Raw genomic sequence first — 16968 nt, forward strand, 5'->3', positions numbered from 1 at the left:
GTTCTCTCTTTAAAATTTTGAGATACAGTTTCTTCTTTTTTTTTTTTTAAAGATTTTATTTATTTATTTGAGAGAGAGAGAGAATGAGATAGAAAGCATGAGAGGGAAGAGGGTCAGAGGGAGAAGCAGACTCCCTGCCGAGCAGGGAGCCCGATGTGGGACTCGATCCTGGGACTCCAGGGTCATGACCTGAGCCGAAGGCAGTCGCTTAACCAACTGAGCCACCCAGGCGCCCGAGATACAGTTTCTTCTAACAGATCCAAATACACCCTAAATCTCTAGTGTATGGCTTTGTTCTAGTCTCCTACCTGATCACATTCTCTCCCTCCACGTTTTTTTAAATCCTCTTCTTTCTTTTTTCAACCAACTTCTTATCTTATCAATTCCTTTTATAAAATCTTTTATAATTTTCATATTTACAGTCATATTGCATCCCTTCATCGTATTAACCCTTATTTTTGTACATATGTTTTTTTTTCTTTAAAATTATGTGAGGCACTTTCTTCTTCTTTTTTTTTTTTTGCCACGAGGTGTGTTTTATTTTCATTTTCATTAGACATACAAATAATTTGCTATAATATCCCAGGGCAAACCGGAGAATTTGGCAGTCCAATTGGGGGGGGTCCCTTCAGAGACCTGCAGGCCAGTGGCGTCGGCACGAAGTGCCCGGGTTCACAGTGCAGCTTGTCGCTCGTGTCCATCTTGCAGATGGCTCTTCTTCCTCCACATCACGACTGGGGTGTCTCAAAGATGACGGGGGTGGGGAATCCTCTAGGTTCTTAGGAAATTTCACTCCGCTTCACCTGCTCAATGGTCTCTTTGGTCAGCAGGGTGTTCTTCTCCTGCGTCTCTGTTTTCTTTAGCTTGGCCTTATCAAAGCTGGCCATTTCCCCCATGTCCAGCTTGTCTGCCATTTTCTTAAAGCGATCCGTGGAGTTCCGCTCCGAGCCCGGCGCCTTGTGCTCCCACTCGCGTTGCTGCAGCAGGAGACCGGAGGCACTTTCTTCTAACAGACCAAAATATGCCTAAAAGTAACATAGACCAAAAAGGAACCCAGACAATATACAGTAACAGTCATCTTACAAGCAATACAATGGCACTAAATTCATATCTTTCAATAGATACCCTGAATATAAATGGGCTAAATGCCCCAATCAAAAGACACAGGCTATCAGATTGGATAAAAATCAAGACCCATCGATATGCTGTCTGCAAGAGACTCATTTTAGACCCCAAAACACCCCCAGATTGAAAGTGAGGAGGTGGAAAACCATTTACCATGCTAATGGACACCAAAAGAAAGCTGGGGTGGCAATCCTTATACCAGACAAATTAGATTTTAAGCCAAAGACTGTAATAAGAGATGAGGAAGGGCACTATATCCTACTGAAAAGGGTCTCTCCAACAAGAAGATCTAATAATTATAAATATCTATGCCCCTAACATGAGAGCAGCCAATTATATAAGGCAATTAATAACAAAAGCAAAGAAACACATTGACAACAATACAATAATAGTGGGGGACTTTAACACCCCCTCACTGAAATGGACAGATCATCTAAGCAAAAGATCAACAAGGAAATAAAGACTTTAAATGACACACTGGACCAAATGGACTTCACAGACATGTTCAGAACATTCCATCCCAAAGCAAGGGAATACATATTCTTCTCTAGTGCCCATAGAACATTCTCCAGAATAGATCACATCCTAGGTCACAAATCAGGTCTCAACTGGTACCAAAAGATTGGGATCATTCCCTGCATATTTTCAGACCACAGTGCTTTGAAACTAGAACTCAGTCACAAGAGGAAAGTCAGAAAGAACTCAAATACATGGAGGCTAAAGAGCATCCTACTAAAGAATGAATGGGTCAACCAGGAAATTAAAGAAGAATTTAAAAAAATTCATGGAAACGAATGAAAATGAAAACACAACTGTTCAAAATCTTTGGGATGCAGCAAAGGCAGTCCTGAGAGGAAAGTATATAACAATACAAGCCTTTCTCAAGAAACAAGGAAGGTCTCAAATACACAACCTAACCCTACACCTAAAGGAGCTGGAAAAAGAACAGCAAATAAAGCCTAAACCCAGCCAGAGAAGAGAAATAATAAAGATCAGAGCAGAAATCAATGAAATAGAAACCAAAAGAACAGTAGAACAGGTCAATGAAAGTAGGAGCTGGTTCTTTGAAAGAATTAATAAGATTGATAAACCCCTGGCCAGACTTATCAAAAAGAAAAGAGAAATGACCCAAATAAATAAAATCATGAATGAAAGAGGAGAGATCACAACCAACACCAAAGAAATACAATTATAAGGATATATTATGAGCAAGTATATGCCAGCAAATTAGATAATCTGGAAGAAATGGATGCATTCCTAGAGGTGTATAAACTACCAAAACTGAACCAAGAAGAAACAGAAAACCTGAGCAGACCTATAACCACTAAGGAAATTGAAGCAGTAATCAAAAATCTCTCAACAAAGAAAAACCCAGGGCCAGATGGCTTCCCAGGGGAATTCCACCAAACATTTAAAGAAGAATTAATACCTATTCTGAAACTGTTCCAAAAAAATAGAAATGGAAGGAAAACTTCCAAACTCATTTTAAGAGGCCACCATTACCTTGATCCCAAAACCAGACAAAGACCCCATCAAAAAGGAGAATTACAGACCAATATCCTTGATGAACATGGATGCAAAAATTCTCACCAAAATACTAGCCAATAGGATCCAACAGTACATTAAAAGGATTATTTACCATGACCAAGTGGGATTTATCCCTGGGCTGCAAGGTTGGTTCAACATCCGCAAATCAATCAATGTGATACAATACATTAAGAAAAGAAAGAAGAAGAACCATGTGATCCTCTCAATAGAGGATCAAATGCAGAAAAAAAGCATTTGACAGAGTACAGCATCTTTCCTTGATCAAAACTCTTCAGAGTATAGGGTTAGAGGTTACATACCTCAATATCATAAGAGCCATCTATGAAAAATCCACAGTGAATATCATTCTCAATGGGGAAAAACTGAGAGCTTTCCCCCTAAGGTCAGGAACGCGGCAGGGATGTCCACTATCACCACTGCTATTCAACATAGTATTAGAAGTCCTAGCCACAGCAATCAGACAACAAAAAGAAATCAAAGTCTTCCGAATCAGCAATGAAGGAGTCAAACTCTCACTCTTTGCAGATGATATGATACTGTATGTGGAAAACCCTAAAGACTCCAGCCCAAAATTGCTAGAACTCATACAGGAATTCAGTCAAGTGGCAGGATATAAAATCAATGCACAGAAATCAGTGGCATTCCTATACACCAACAACAAGACAGAAGAACGAGAAATTAAGGAGTCGATCCCATTTACAATTGCACCCAAAACCATAAGATACCTAGGGATAAATCTAACCAAAGAGGCAAAGAATCTGTACTCAGATAACTATAAAATACTCATGAAAGAAATTGAGGAAGACGCAAAGAAATGGAAATACGTTCCATGCTCATGGATTGGAAGAACAAACATTGTGAAGATGCCAATGCTACCTAGAGCAATCTACACATTTAATGCTATCCCTATCAAAATACCATCCACTTTTTTCAAAGAAATGGAAGGAATAATCCTAAAATTTGTATGGAAACAAAAAAGACCCCGAATAGCCAGAGGAATGTTGAAAAAGAAAAGCAAAGCTGGTGGCATCACATTTCCGGATTTCCAGCTCTATTACAAAGCTATCATCATCAAGACAGGATGGTACTGGCACAAAAACAGACACATAGATCAATGGAACAGAATAGAGAGCCCAGAAATGGACCTTCAACTCTATGGTCAACTAATCTTTGACAAAGCAGGAAAGAATGTCCGGTGGAAAAAAGACAGTCTCTTCAACAAATGGTGTTGGGAAAATTGGACGGCCACATGCAGAAGAATGAAACTGGACCATTTCCTTACACCACACACAAAAATAGACTCCAAATGGTTGAAGGACCTAAGTGTGAGACAGGAGTCCATCAAAATCCTAAAGGAGAACACAGGCAGCAACCTCTTCGACCTCAGCCACAGCAACTTCTTCCTAGAAACATCACCAAAGGCAAGGGAAGTAAGGGCAAAAATGAACTATTGGGATTTCATCAAAATAAAAAGGTTTTGCACAGCAAAAGAAACAGTCAACAAAACCAGAAGACAACCGACAGAATGGGAGAAAATATTTGCAAATGACATATCAGATAAAGGGCTAGTATCCCAAATCTATAAAGAACTTATCAAACTCAACACCCAAAGAACAAATAATCCAATCAAGAAATGGGCAGAAGACATGAACAGACATTTTTCCAAAGAAGACATCTAAATGGCCAACAGACACATGAAAAAGTGCTCAACATCGCTCAGCATCAGGGAAATCCAAATCAAAACCTCAATGAGATACCACCTCACACCCATCAGAATGGCTAAAATTAACAAGTCAGGAAACAACAGATGTCAGCGGGGATGCGGAGAAAGGGGAACCCTCCTACACTGTTGGTGGGAATGCAAGCTGGTGCAACCACTCTGGAAAACAGTATAGAGGTTCCTCAAACAGTTGAAAATAGAGCTACCATACGATCCAGCAATTGCACTACTGGGTATTTACCACAAAGATACAAATGTAGGGATCCGAAGGGGTACGTGCACCCTGATGTTTATAGCAGCAATGTCCACAATAGCCAAACTGTGGAAAGAGCCAAGATGTCCATCGATAGATGAATGGATAAAGAAGATGTGGTATATATACACAATGGAACATTATGCAGCCGTCAAAAGGAGTGAGATCTTGCCATTTGCAACGACGTGGATGGAACTGGAGGGTGTTATGCTGAGTGAAATAAGTCAATCAGAGAAAGACATGTATCATATAACCTCACTGATATGAGGAATTCTTAATCTCAGGAAACAAACTGAGGGTTGCTGGAGTGGTGGGGGGGTGGGAGGGATGGGGTGGCTGGGTGATAGACATTGGGGAGGGTATGTGCTATGGTGAGCACTGTGAATTGTGCAAGACTGTTGAATCACAGATCTGTACCTCTGAAACAAATAATGCAATATATGTTAAGAAAAAAAAAAGAAGAAGAAGAAGAAGATAGCAGGAGGGGAAGAATGAAGGGGAGTAAATCGGAGGGGGAGACGAACCATGAGAGACGATGGACTCTGAAAAACAAACTGAGGGTTCTAGAGGAGAGGGGGTGGGGGATGGGTTAACCTGGTGATGGGTATTAAAGAGGGCACGTACTGAATGGAGCACTGGGTGTTATACGCAAACAATGAATCATGGAACACTACATCCAAAACTAATGATGTAATGTATGGTGATTAACATAACAATAAATTTTTTTTTCTAATAGGGATCAAAACATTTAAAAATCATTGCCTTAATATCACTCCTCTTGACTGATATTTATATTTTAACTGGAACTTCCCAGAGATAATTTCTCCACTCAGAAGATTCTGAGGCTACAATTTAAGATGCTTAAGAAAAATATGGGGGAGGAAGAGGATCATGCCCACTGACATGCACATCATCTCCATTTAAAAGACTAAGCTCTCTCCCTACCCCACTTAGTGTAAAATTATGGCATAAGGTTGTTTTATGTTTTTTATTATGTTATGTTAGTCACCATACATTATATCATTAGTTTTTGATGTAGTGTTCCATGATTCATTGTTTGCGTATAACACCCAGTGCTCCATTCAGTACGTGCCCTCTTTAATACCCATCACTGGGCTAACCCATCTCCCAACCCCCCTCCCCTCTAAAACCCTCAGTTTGTTTCTCAGAGTCCATAGTCTCTCATGGTTCATCTCCCCCTCCAATTCCTCCCCTTCATTTTTCCCTTCCTACTATCTTCTTTTTTTTTTAAGCATATAATGTATTATTTGTTTCAGAGGTACAGGTCTGTGATTCAACAGTCTTACACAATTCACAGTGCTCACCATAGCACATACCCTCCCCAATGTCCATCACCCAGCCACCCCATCCCTCCCACCCCCCACCACTCCAGCAACCGCCAGTTTGTTTCCTGAGATTAAGAATTCCTCATATCAGGGCACCTGGGTGGCTCAGTTGTTAAGCATCTGCCTTCAGCTCAGGTCATGATCCCAGGGTCTTGGGATCAAGCCCCGCATTGGGCTCCCTGCTCAGCGGGAAGCCTGCTTCTCCCTCTCCCACTTCCCCTGCTTGTGTTCCCTCTCTTGCTGTCTCTCTCTCTCTGTCAAATAAATAAATAAAATCTTAAAAAAAAAGAATTCCTCATATCAGTGAGATCATACGATACTTGACTTATTTCATTTAGCATAATACCCTCTAGTTCCATCCATGTCATTGCAAATGGCAAGATTTCAGGGTTTTTTGATGGCTGCATAATATTCCATTGTCTATATATACCACATCATCTTTATCCCTTCATCTGTCGATGGACATCTTGGCTCTTTCCATAGTTTAGCTATTGTGGACATTGCTGCTATAAACATTGGGATGCATATACCCCTTTGGGTCACTACATTTGTATCTTTGGGGTAAATAGCCAGTAGTGCAATTGCTGGGTCATAGGGTAGCTCTATTTTCAACTGTTTGAGGAACCTCCATACTGTTTTCCAGAGTGGCTGCACCAGCTTGCGTTCCCACCAACAGTGTAGGAGGGTTCCCCTTTCTCCGCATCCCCGCCAACATCTGTCGTTTCCTGACTTGTTAATTTTAGCCATTCTGACTGGTGTGAGATGGCATCTCATTGAGATTTTGATTTGGATTTCCCTGATGCCGAGTGATGTTGAGCACTTTTTCATGTGATTTTGGATACTAGCCCTTTATCTGATATGTCATTTGCAAATATTTTCTCCCATTCTGGCGGTTGTCTTCTGGTTTTGTGGACTGTTTCTTTTGCTGTGCAAAAGCTTTTTATCTTGATGAAGTCCCAATAGTTCATTGGCATAAGGTTATTTTAGTCTTTCAACTCAGACTTTAAAGTAAAAATGTTATGATTGAACCTTAAACCTTTAAGAGGGTAATTAAATTAACTGGTGTAGAAAATAAAGAGAAAGATGATTTTTGTGATTTGATAGATAATAGGGAATTTAACTTCTATGAAACTGATTCATACAATTTGGAAACATCTTTGTATCTTTTTGATATTAAGTGGTATCCAGATTACAATCACCTTAGTATCTTTTGTATTAATATTAAAGCTACCTGTTTTTTGATATACAAAAAAACCTCAATCCTGCACTATTATAACACCTACATTTTTTCCAGATCTCTAGTAACATGGTATTTAGGGAATGAAGATCAAACTCTTAAATACAGCATTGACCACTCTCATAACAGCTTCTGTTTTATATACTCCCTCCCTCTTACCTATGGTAATGTGCCACCAGTATTCCCCCTGTATTATACACCACAGTAGTATTGTATTGATAATAACGATTAGGAGGATGTGTGGAGTCCTAAGAACTACACGTCTTTTTGTCACCAATATTTGCCAAGATATAGTGTTGTTCTTGGCCAGGTAGCTGAGTCTTGCTTGTAATGGTGTGTGACCAAATCTAAATGAAAATTTTTTCTTTTCTTTTCTTTTTTTAAAGATTTTATTTATTTATTTATTTGAGAGAGAGAGAGAGAGCACAAGTAGGGGGGGGAGGGACAAACAGACTCCCTGCCAAGCAGGGAGCCTGATGCAGGACTCAATCCCAGGACTCGATCCTGGGACCCTGGGATCGTGACCTGAGCCAAAGGTAGATGCTTAACCAACTGAGCCACCCAGGCAAATGAAATTTTAATTAAGGCATTTCAGTTAAGTTAGACAGACAGAGAAATACTGGGTGATATAACTTATATGTGGAATCTAGAAAAGCTGAACTCATAAAAAAAAAATAGAATAGTGATTACCAGGGGCTCAGGGGAAGGAGGAATTAGGGATACTGTTTAAAAGTACAAACTTGCAACTAGCAAATAAATATGTCCCGGAGATCTGATGTATAGCATAGTGATTATAGTTAACAATATTCTGTTATGAACTTCAAAGTTGTTAAGAGACTAGATCTTAATTTTCACCCCCAAAAAAGAAATAATAATTATGTGAAGTGACAGCAGTGTTAGCTAACATTATGGTGGTAAACATATTGCAATATATAGTATCAAATCAACACACTGTACACCTTAAACTTATACATTTTATGTCAATTATATCTCAATTTTTAAGGAGACATTTTCACCTAAAAATGTATTTTATCCACTTCATTCAGAAACAAACAATAGTAAGAATCTAAGTGTAAGTCAATTTACAAGTCAATATAAAAACTATTCATGAAAAAGAACATAATTAAAAGCCACAAATTAAACTTGATGAATTTTTTCCACATCATAGATATTGCTCTGGCAATTCCTTTTTTTTTTTTTTTTTTTTTTAAGATTTTATTTATTTGACAGAGAGAGCACAAAGAGGTGGAGAGGCAAGCAGAGGGAGTGGGAGAGAGAGAAGCAGGCTTCCCGCCAAGCAGGGAGTCCGATGCGGGGCTCGATCCCAGGACCCTGGGATCATGACCTGAGCCGAAGGCAGACGCTTAACCAACTGAGTCACCCAGCGGCCCCTGCTCTGGCAATTCCTTATTCACTCCCCTACATCGTTCGTTGTCTCTTCTCCACTGGATCTTTCCATCGACACGTAAATATGCTCTAATACTTCCTGTCTTTAAAAAAATAAATTAAAAACCTCTCTTGAACCCACAGTCCCCTCTAAATATTTTCTCACCTCCCTCTCACAGCAAAACTTCTGGAAGGGGTTGTCCATCTTGCCGTTTCCAGTTTGTCCTCTCTCATTCTCTTTTGAAGCTCTCCAATCAGCTTCCCACCTGACAGCTCTTACTAATAATGCCAACGATGATCTCCACATCTTACTTGATCATTCTTATCTGTAGGACTTGACACACTTAATTACACCCTTTCATGGAAACACTTCACGTTGCATATTGGACCCCACTCTCTCACATTCCCCTTCTCACTGGCTGCTCTTCTCATGCTCCTCACCTCTCCTGAGTCTAAACCTCGGAATTTCTTAGATCTCAAGTCCTAGATCTCTTCCCTTTTGTAACTTACTCCATAGGTCAACCTTTATGGTGCTAAAAAATCATCTATGTGCTCAGACTCTTGGATTTCTATCTCCAGTCCTGACTTTGTCCCTTCGTGCCAGACTTGTATATGCAATTGCCAGGTTGACACCTCCACTTAGATGTCTAAAGGGCAGCTCTCAGTTAAGATGCACAAAGTTGGTTTCCTAATTTGCATCCCAGACGCACTGTTCCTTCAGTGCTGTCTATATCTGTAAATGGCAAGTCCATGTCTCCGGTTGCTCAAGCCAAAAACGGGAGTCTCTCCTGATGCTTGCCTTTCTCTCATCCTCCCACAGTCTGGCAACAAACCCTGTCACCTTGACATCTAAAACATATCCATTCAGATCACCATACAAAATTCTATATAATAAGTGAGTTTATTTATCTCTATTTTCTCTCACTAAATATTCATAAGCCATGGTGGGGGGGCATAAACTTCATTTTATTAAGCGCTACATCTCCTATTTCTGGAATAGTATCTGGCACGTCATAGGTGCTCAATAAATAATGACTGAATGAATGAAAAGGTAAGTGAATTAAATGTGGACTATCTTGGGTGATGATGCAAGCCCCGTTTTGTGTCAAAATTCATTCTTTCTACTGTGGGCTGTGACAGAGCTCTTTACTAACCATATGTAAAAACCGTTCCCCCAACCTTCACTAGTTTCCATTGCTGCTGTGACCTTTGACTAGTCCATAAATTTATAACATACATTGTTTTTAACCGGAAATCCAGAACTCAGTCCTACCATGAGTTGTAAAATAAATGAGTTGTCCCAGTTCTCAAAACTTCTATATAGGAAGGCCATCCAGCTATTGACCTCTCTTCTGGCACAAAAGAAAATTTACAAATGCCATAGAGAGCGTTTGTAAAAGCTCAGGACAAGAAGGATGGGAAAATTAGCTGTCTACCATCACATCACCCAATATTTTCTTCTTTGTGTCTCTCTAGAGCTAAGAAAAACTGTTTCCTAATAACCCTTATATAAATGTCAGAATAATCAGGTATGCTTTAAAAAGTATGGTATTCATAATCCTCCATCAAAACAAAAAAAAAATGGTGAAAGTATGAGAGAGTAAGAGAGGATTTGACAGGAGAGAGAGAGTGTGTGCCAATATGCACTTACATGTACCAAATAGTTAATATTAGAAAGTTTCTAGATTATTTTTCCTCAGGAAAATTAGCTTTATGAGCCAAGGAAAACACAAAGTTTCAAAGCATAAGATCTTATGATTCACAAGAATAGACATAGTGAGGTCTTTCTTTCTAGGAATTAGATTCTGGAACAGAAAGTCTCCCTGAGATTGAAGTATGGTACCTTCAGTGGAGACCTTGGAATGTTTCCCAAACACAATCCACTGTCCACTTCAGAAATTAATTTATTATTTGACTTCATGAGATTCTCTTCCGCTTAGCTTCTGGTCCTAGCCATAAATATCTTGTTCACATATTTTCTCCAAATTTAATAAAGCTATTCAATCATAAATGATTGTTAAGTGGTATCTAAGCACAAATTTTTTAAACAAATGCCAAGGTAGATATATATGTGATACATATGTGATAGTTCAGGATTTATCATTTTTGCTGTGGTGAACATGCACATTTCAGAGAATTACAGCATTTTTGCACAAACAACAAGGATAGTTAAAATATCTGTTGGGGGTCTCAGCATGGAATCCAGTTCACCTGGGGTCCTGGAATACCCTCCAGATAAGGAAAAATGGTTTCCCTGGTAAATTTCCATCCATAAAGTACATCTTCAGGAGTCACAATAATTTGAGCATTCTGTTTGAAACAAGTGAAATCAAAGTTATTTCTTCATATGTAACATAGACAATTCAATGCTCCAATCTTCTACTAGCACTCCTTCCCACCCCATAAATTATGATTAACAGAAATAAAAAGAATACCTACCCAGCTGCCTGATTCATCACTCCCTCTAGAAATCTATACTCTTCTTCACAAGGAGTAGGACGTTGTCCTGAAGAACAAGTGTTTCTGTGTTGTTGTTGTTTTTAGATTTTATTTATTTATTCATCTATTTATTTATTTATTTGGAAGGGGGTGGAAGGGGCAGAGGAAGAGAGAGAAAATCTCAAGCAGACTCCCCACTGAGCATGGAGCCCAACACAGGGCTCACTCTCACGACCTGAGCCAAAATCAAGAGTTGGACATTTAACTGGCTGAGCCACCAGGTGTCCCACAAGTGTTTCTGTTTTATTTGGCAATATAACAGCATGTTCATACACTGCAGCTATAAAAGTAGCCAGAGCACTGACGTGCAGAGTGCTTAGGGCAAAAATTGGCATAGAGATTTGAAGAGAGAAAGTGATGATGGCCAAGGTCTAGTGAGTTCTATAAGTGAAAGTACCATTAATTTAGTATTTATAGAGAGGGAAGCATTTATATAACATAAAACTTACTGTCAGCTAGCGGGGTCTTATTTTATAATCTTATGAATATTATGCCTGACCACTTTTGTGGAAAAAAATATTGCAGTTCAATGAATACAACCAGGAAGGATTACAAGGATTGTACAATGTGTACTACTGATAAGGTTTGATATCAGATATTTGCTGCTAGGAAAATGTACTACAGTATAATATCAGGAATGAAATTCACCCAAATTGACACTGACTTACCTATTAAAGACTAAGAACGTGTGCTCCATAAAAGCATGATTTTGTGCCTAGTTTATTCACTGCTGAATCCTTAGTGCCCAAAGCACTGATTGTGAGGTGTTGCTCTCTGTTGTCAGGCCAGCGGAGAAATCAAGGCCATTGCTTAGCCAGCCCCAGCCCTCAGGGAACTAAGCTTACTTCTCCCTTCCTTCCTTCCTTCCTTCCTTCCTCCCTTCCTTCCTTCCTTCCTTCCTTCCTTCCTCCCTTCTTTCCTTTCTTCCTTCCTCCCTTCCTTCCTTCCTTCCCTCCTTCCTTCTTTCCTTCCCTCCTTCCTTCTGAAGTAGATACAAGGAAGAAGTATCTCAGGCTGGTGATCATAAAGATAATCTCCATTATAACCCCGATAAGATATAACTTTCATTTTGCCAAAGACAAATTAATCATATAAAAGAGTTTTAAGAATACACATGCATTATGTGACCTCTGATGCCTTCCTAGGACATCCATATTCTCCCTTCCCTGATCCCAATCTTACCATGCAAGAGATTTTTCTAGTTGTTTTTTAGGTTTGTTGTTGTTGTTGTTGTTGTTAATTTGGGCCTTTTAGTAAAAGTCATTCAAATACTTTGAGACAGTATAGTAGAGTAGCAACAAGCAGATAAAATTATTCTCTGTTTTCCTTCATACTGAGATAAAGTTCTGGGTGAAGGAAAGTTCTAAGGGCTATAAACATGTCTGCTCATATTTTCTGCTTTGAATAGAATTTTCTATTTAAGAATGACTCCTTACCTGTATCATATAGAACTTGAGAAAATAGTCAAGGCCTTTAGTGGAAAATGTGAGGGGATAGATATTTTTATGAATTTGTAGCAGATTGTACAATCAATTATTAGTAAGTGATTATACTATATATAGTTTGTATATAGTTATTATATTAATATAGGTCATTGGTATAATATGACCTATTCCTATAGATTATGAGTGCTTTTAGAGAGCATATAAACAAAATGCTCACACTTTATAAGACAGGAATCTGAGGCACAGAGAAGCAGAGTAACTTAGAGAACGGTGTGCAAATTCTCACTCTTGATTCCAGAATCTTCCCCTTGTATCTAAGATATCATGCATGTGTCTGTGCTCTGATTTAATGTCTGCATCCAAGTGCCTGAACATTGGAGCCTTTTAAAGAACCCAATTTAAAGTGACCACCTCGGAGCACCTGGATGGCTCAATCGGTTAAGTGTTGAACTCTTGATTTCAGCCAGGTCATGATCTCTGGGTTGTACAATGGAGCCCTGTGTTGGACTCCACGCTCAGTGGGGAGTCTGCTTGAGATTCTCTCTTTCCCTCTCCATCTGCCCCTCCTTCCCCCACACTAAAATAAATAAATAAATCTTTTTAAAAAATAAAGTAAAATGACCACCTTCAGGACTCTCAAGCTTTTCCATCTCTCCAAGAATTATTTAGATCATGACCTACTTTCATGTGACTTAACTCACGAACTAATGATACTTCATTATCTCTTTTGCTTGGAAGCAGTCAGGTAAGCTGGCGAAAATGATCTACAGTCTTTTCTTTTTGAGGGTAAGAGCAGAAACAGCCATATTTGTCTTTCTTGTCTTAGCATCCCTAAGTTTCCTGGATGATTTTCTTCTCTTTGTGGCTATAAAAGAGAGAGATGGTGTTAAATAGGGTTTCTGGCTGGAGGGAGAAAGGGGCAATGGCTTCTGATGTGAAGTCAAGATGGTGACCAAGTTCCCTTTTTTCTCTGCAGCATTTCAAAATTGTCTTATTGAAATTGAGATGTGAGTAACAGAAGTAAAGGCATGGAAAACAGCAATTTAAATATAGAAAGATCCTTAAGATATAAAGAAAAGGGGGATCATCCTTACAACCATCTGCTACAGAGGCAGTTGATACTGTTTTAAGTCTTTAGAATTCAATTCAAGACATAGAACCTCCAGGCAGCTCTTCCTGCCAAGGGTCCTGTCCCAGCGCTTTAATAAAAACTTACCTTTTTGCACTAAAACAAACAACTAACAAACAAAAAAACTTAGAACTTGCAGAGTTTAGGTTTTCGTGTTCATAAAAGTGATCAGTTAAGTAAGGCTTAACTTCTTCAGTTTCGCTCAGTTATAAAATGTTACCTTGTCACAGGGAGCACTGATGAATCATAATTTACCATGACTAGTGCCTACTTGATAATTTACCATTTTGTGATTAATGGATTTAGTTACAAGGGTGAAAAGTTACAACTGATTCAAAATTATTTGGTCAAAGAGTCACTATAAAAACGGTCATAGCTCAAATATTTGTTTCTAATTGTGCATCTGATTGACTCAGAACAGTGTTCAACTGGGGTAGGTTTTACTTCGGTAGTAAGGAAGAAGAATAGATGTGGTTTCTGCTCTGCACTCCCCTTCTTTGAACCTCTATCACTCACCTAAGAGTTGAAGTACTCAGGCCTGCTCTATCACCTTCACAAGGTTATTCTGAGAGGCAAAGACACATCAAAGTCCTCTGTAAGATTATGATGGGATCACAATAATCAACAAAAAGGAGCGACAATTGAGTCATGCAATGATCCTGACTGCTTACTATTATTCGTTAAGTTTGCAAAACTACTGTTGTTCAGTTAAACGAGTCTAGTCTACTTGAGGTACTTGCTGGGGACCTGCTGGGGAGGGAACCGGTGGGGAAGCACGCTCCGCCCCGCCCCGCAAGGCACGTGCACATCCACCGGGTGGTGGCCGCACAGCAAAGGAGCCACGGAACTCAGCCACGTGAGGGCAAGGAGCAGCTCCAGGCTCTGACACAAGCTACGGGACCTCTGGGTCTGAGCTCTCTCCCGGATAGGAAATGATAATAAGTGAGTTAAGAAATAAAGTGTTGGAAATAGCACGTACAATTACTGACAGCATCTCCTCAAAGGCAGCGAGGATGACCCAACATAGAGAAAGCAAGAAACAGAAAAATCAGGCCCCTCTCTTAAAACTACTTTTTCTTGATACTGTATGCCAAAAAAAAAAAAAAAAAAAGGAAGAGGAAGAAGAAGATACTGTACCCCCCAAAAGAACATGGCGATAAAGAACAACCGGATTGTTGTTGAATCCAATCCCGCACTGGATTTTCGCATGTGTCCTTTGCAAGACTGTTTGAATCAGCCTCTGTGAAAGGAAATGTCAGCTTGAGCAGAACCAGCCTGAACTTGAGCAGAGCCAGTTGGAACTTTAACCAGCCCTCCTCTGGCTCTGCACTTGTGTGGGCACTCACCTCTTCAGACAGTTAATGCAGCTGAAGCCAAGAGAGGGTCAGATAATAATGATGCATGATAGTCCGGGGCTCCTTGAATGCCTGCTGGATGGACAGAGCTATGCCACAGGAAGTTGCCACTAGCTAACTGTTTTTGACCTACAGCAAGGGCAATTTCATGTGGTTCAACCTGCCCCACTGCTTTCTGCCCTCAGAAGTTTAGGACCGCGGGATGCTGTGCTGCAGAGAGCAGGTAGCGTGCTCCCATACTGAGGGCCCCCACTTCCTCAAAAGAAAAGCAGTAACGGGCTCTCTTGTTGATTTCATTTGCAGATTAACTTTCTTTTTTAAAAAAAGATTTTATTTATTTATTTGAGAGAGACTGAGAGAGCACAAGCAGAGGGAGGGGCAGGCAGAGCAAGAAGCAGGCTCCCCACTGAGCAAGGAGCCCAATGTGGGACTCCATCCCAGGATCCTGGGATCATGGCCTGAACCAAAGGCAGATGCTTAGCTGACTGAGCCACCCAGTTGCCCCTAGATTGTTAACTTGCACTCTGATCCATCTCTGCCAAAAGTACATTGCATTCACCAACAGGAACTTTAAAAAATTCTCTTGGTTGGTGCTATAGCCTGAAAGTCTGTGTCCTCCACCACCCCCCTGCCAACAAATTCATAGGTTGAATCCTGGTCCCCAGTGTGATATATTTGGAGGTGGAGCCTTTGGGAGGAGATTAAGTCATGAGGGTGAGGTCCTCACCAGTGGGATGCCTGCTCTTATAAAAGACCCCAGAGAGCTTCCCTGCCCCTTCTACCCTGTGAGGACCCACTGAGAACTTGGCAGTTTGCAGCCAGGGAGCAGGTCCTCACCAGACACGGAACCTGCAGGGGCCTGGTTCTTGGGCTTCCCTGCCAACCGAACTGTGAGGAATGAATTTCTGTTGCTTATAAGCCAGCCCGTCCACGGCGTCCTCTTAAGGCAGTCTGAACTGACCAACACAGCTGGATTCAAAGTCAGGATAACTGCCACCACGAAAACAAATCCAAGAGAAATGGATCAAAATCATTTGTCTCATTTATGAAGCTGTTGAAGAAACATGTTTTTGAAAGGAAATGGTACAAAATGAAACTGAAATCTCAGAAACTTACAGAGGAAAAAGACTGATAAAAATAGAAAAGTGTCAAGCCATGGTACATTTCTTGTTTTGTTGAGCAATACGAAAGTGCCGCAAGAATTCGCCATAATTCACCTTGTTCATTTTCAGCGAGCAAGGACATAGAAAACATGTCTGAGGCCTAAAATAACTATTTACAGGTTCTTTCTAAATGAAGCCCTCCAAGCCCCTGGGATCCCAACTGCTTATTTTTTTCTCAAAGCCTGAGGCTCCTCCAATCACCCCCACGTTCCAGTTTTGTTTTACTTTCCAGGTAAGCCCCAGCTGGCCAGAGGTTTCTGCCCCCTTAGTCCGGCACCAGCAAAGGGAGTCTTTGTTTTATCCTCACCTGACAAATCTGATTTCTGGGGTTTTCTTTCAAGCAGTCATAGAGACCAGGTTGATACTGGCAGGGTGGGATTGCATGATTTCTACTGAATGATGACCAAATGGCCAGGAGAAGTAAGAGAGCAATAGAAGCTGGGCATTTTCTATTTCTCAAGGCCTAAATTAACTCTTCAATTCATGTCATATTCTCTTGAGCACATTGTTCTTTTATTGTTACACAGATCTACTCCAGAACTTTCCTCAACGTGGAGATAACTAAATTCTGTATGGTCCTGCATCTAATTACTGTTAACTTGGGTGACATGAGTTTTTCTCACTATAGTTATGAGTCATGATGGTTTCAGGTTATGGTTAAGGACATACACCCTGAAGCCAGAATGCCTGGGTTTGAACCACTTTCTAGCTGTGTGACTGTGAGCAGGTTATGTGCTGGTTTTCCTCATCTGCAAAATGGTG

The 16968-nt window shown here is 40.2% G+C and overlaps 2 protein-coding genes across 2 annotated transcripts in view; both read right to left on the reverse strand.

Moving 5' to 3' along the window:
- VNN2 (vanin 2) overlaps nucleotides 1–16297 on the reverse strand; it is a 23407-nt gene extending 7110 nt beyond the window's left edge. The window contains 3 exon segments of the mRNA XM_025859657.1: nucleotides 10798–10925; nucleotides 13776–13784; nucleotides 16160–16297. Coding sequence (XP_025715442.1) covers nucleotides 10798–10925; nucleotides 13776–13784; nucleotides 16160–16297 — 275 coding nt within the window.
- LOC112815181 (thymosin beta-10-like) lies at nucleotides 539–981 on the reverse strand. The gene has a single exon (XM_073893505.1). The coding sequence runs from the start codon at nucleotides 912–914 to the stop codon at nucleotides 780–782; it is 135 nt and encodes a 44-aa protein (XP_073749606.1). The 5' UTR covers nucleotides 915–981; the 3' UTR covers nucleotides 539–779.
- Nucleotides 16298–16968: the final 671 nt, after the last annotated feature.

The sequence above is a fragment of the Callorhinus ursinus genome, unplaced genomic scaffold (assembly GCF_003265705.2).
Source record: "Callorhinus ursinus isolate GAN/ISIS: 27379988/994484 unplaced genomic scaffold, GSC_fseal_2.0 scaffold6, whole genome shotgun sequence".
Classification (NCBI taxonomy): domain Eukaryota; kingdom Metazoa; phylum Chordata; class Mammalia; order Carnivora; family Otariidae; genus Callorhinus; species Callorhinus ursinus.